The 2695-nt window shown below is 56.0% G+C and overlaps 1 protein-coding gene across 1 annotated transcript; it reads left to right on the top strand.

The window, feature by feature from the left end:
• The first annotated feature begins 489 nt into the window (after window positions 1-489).
• On the top strand, window positions 490-2277 carry LOC136017465 (inositol 1,4,5-trisphosphate receptor-interacting protein-like 1). The gene is given in 2 exon segments (XM_065685785.1): window positions 490-1043; window positions 1046-2277. Coding segments are annotated over 2 exon segments (1764 nt in total). The 5' UTR covers window positions 490-511.
• The last annotated feature ends 418 nt before the right edge of the window (window positions 2278-2695 follow it).

Genomic DNA, 2695 nt, shown 5'->3' with positions numbered 1-2695 from the left:
TTCTCTGAACAAAGTTGACTGGTGCCAAGCTGTAACCAGAGCACCAGGGCAGCTATGAGTCGCTGAACTGGGCTGGGGCCGAAGGCTGGGGCTGCAGGGCAGGAGGGCTTGTGATGCGCCCGGGGCGCCTGTGACACCACAGGGGACGAGTCACAATGGGGGATGGATATGAGGGTGCCAGCGGGCAGCACTGGCCCAGAACGGCCTGGGGCAGCAGTGAGTGCGCAGGCAGGGGGGAGGCTGGGCTGGACAAGGGCCGGGGCAGAAACGTGGGGCCCTGGGGGTGGGTGCTCACCCTGCATCGAAACCCTGGCTGCGAGCGCCTTGGGCAGGGCACGCTGCTGCTGCCACCGCGCCTGGGCACAGGCCTTGCTGCCTCCCAGCTGCCTCGCTCCCTCTCCTGCCTGTCCCCAGCTCTCTGTGGCTCCTGCATCCGCTCCCCCCGCCACCAGCTCCCTTCCTCCTTCCCTCCCTCCCAGCCCCACTGAATTCTTTCTCTCTTCTGCAGGCCATGGCTGCCACAAAGCTCTTACTCTGGGTTCTGCAACAGCTCATGCTGAATGTGCGTGTCGTCAGTGATGAGCTGGATGAAGCCGCACGCGACCGCATGGAGCACCGTGCCAAGCAGCTGAGCCGGAAGATGGCTCGGCTGCTGCAGGACCTGGAGCAGAAGAGCCAGGAGCAGAGGAGCAAGGAGCAAACTCCTGTGGCCTGGAGAGCCCTGCCCTTTGCTGCCTTGCAGCACTGGCAGTTCTGGGCGATTGCTGGCATCCTGCTCCTCCTGATTCTTGGCCTCTGCTGGTGCCTCAGGAAAAGGAGCCATGAGGACGGCAGCAGCAGTGAAGAGGACAGCTCCAGCAGCAGCAGTAGACAAGAGGAAGAGCGGGAGGAGCAGAACGAAGAGGAAGAAGACAGTGAATACGCAAATGACCTGGCAAGGCATTTTGAGGAGCACATACAATGGCCTAATCAGAACCTGTTCGCAAAGCGGGAATCTGTGATGAACTTTGTTAATGCTTTTATCCTTGTTGCCAGACAAGTCGTGTAGGTAGCCCCTTCCCAGTGCTGGAACCATGCTTCGGCATAGGCAGCGCACATGAAGGCTGGAGTCCCTATGAAGAAAACATCATCTACCGGGTGCTTGTGCCCCTGGCCCCCCCATCTGGTCACGCCTTTCTCCCGGAGCTCTGCAATCCGGGGGAGATGCCAGAGAGGAACTTCCGCATCCGTGTGGAGCTGGAGTGTACATGCGCGACAGAGCAGCTGGTGGGGGACATGCTGTGCTTCCTCCACCATGACGAAGAGGAGCTGAGAAGGAATCAGGGCCCCAGCCTCCTACACACCCTCTGCACCAGCTCCTATCTAGATGTGCAGAAAACAGCTTGCAGGCTTCATCAGCTGGTGAAAGCATCCTGGGTGCTTTTGCCTCTTTCACGCCAGTGGCGTTTAACTATGCTGCCCTGCAGCCGCTCCTGCAAATTCAAGGTGGCAAGAGCAGAGGAGGAAACCATCGTTGAAATTACACTGGGCGTGCGGCAAGGCGACTCGGACATCTTCATGAGCAGCCAGGCTAGTGAGTCTATCTTCACCCCAAGCACAACCTGGACGTTGAGCTGCGCTGTGGCAGAGGCAAAGTTCTTTGAGCTGACGGCCAGGCATGCCCCAGATGGCAGCTTCCACCTCCGATGCCTGCAGCTCTGTGCCCGCATTCTGGTGGGCACAGGCTTTTCCAGCTATACCTTGAAGACAGTGGTGATGCACCTCCTGAACACCACACCCCTGTCAGGCTGGCGCAGGACACGTTTCCTGCTGCGGCTGGATGACATCATGCGGTACCTGTGCCACTGCTTGGAGGAGAAACGCCTCGACCACTTCTTCTTTGGGAATGAGAAGATTCCCGAGGAGATCGTCTTGCCCCCAGCCTTGCAAAGAGCCCAGCCATTCAACCTCTTCCATCATCTGGAACAGGATCCCGATGCTCAAGCTGAGGCAATGAGGGAGTTCATGGACATGCAAGATTGCCTCACAAGAATGCTGACCTACGGCCACTGTAAGTGGTCTTGGTGCACAGAGCTGGTTTTGCAGGCTGCACAGCTGACAGCAGATGACAAACTTGTACCCGAGGGAAAAAGCGGGGAGATGCAGAAAGAGGACACAGAAAGCACAAGGAAAACTGCGCTGCAGGCCTCTCGGGAGAGTGGCAGCATTCTCCCCTTGATGTTCTCCCCAGCGCAGCACTGGGTTATACCTGTGGTGGTGTCCTGCCTACAGCAGTAGCACTGTTTTCTCCTTCTTAGGATCCTGTTTGCACTAGGGTCTCTGACTGCAATGCATATAACGATGTCTAAACCAAAAATCATTTAAACGCCTTCCCTCACAACAGGACCCTTCTTGAGAATAAAGCTCATTTATTAATGAAACATGAATCTGTGCTTTTGCAGTGGGAGAGAAAATATCACAGCGTACAAACTGGCAGAAGACCAACTATGTGCAGGACAATTGATTTTCCCCTTTTAAGCTAAATTTCCAAACACCCTTTGCACTAATTACCCTTCTCTTTTCCCCAAAACCAGTCAATCTGCCCCTCTTCTGGATTGTTTAGGCCAGGATTAGTGTCCGTATGCCTAATCTATTCTGATTTTACCTGCAGGTGCAGGTCAAAGACCCAGCAGTTGCACTTCAGTAAGGCTTGCGA

This window comes from Lathamus discolor, chromosome 6, assembly GCF_037157495.1.
Source record: "Lathamus discolor isolate bLatDis1 chromosome 6, bLatDis1.hap1, whole genome shotgun sequence".
NCBI classification, from domain to species: Eukaryota; Metazoa; Chordata; class Aves; order Psittaciformes; family Psittacidae; genus Lathamus; species Lathamus discolor.
This window is presented reverse-complemented; position numbering and strand designations above follow the sequence as displayed.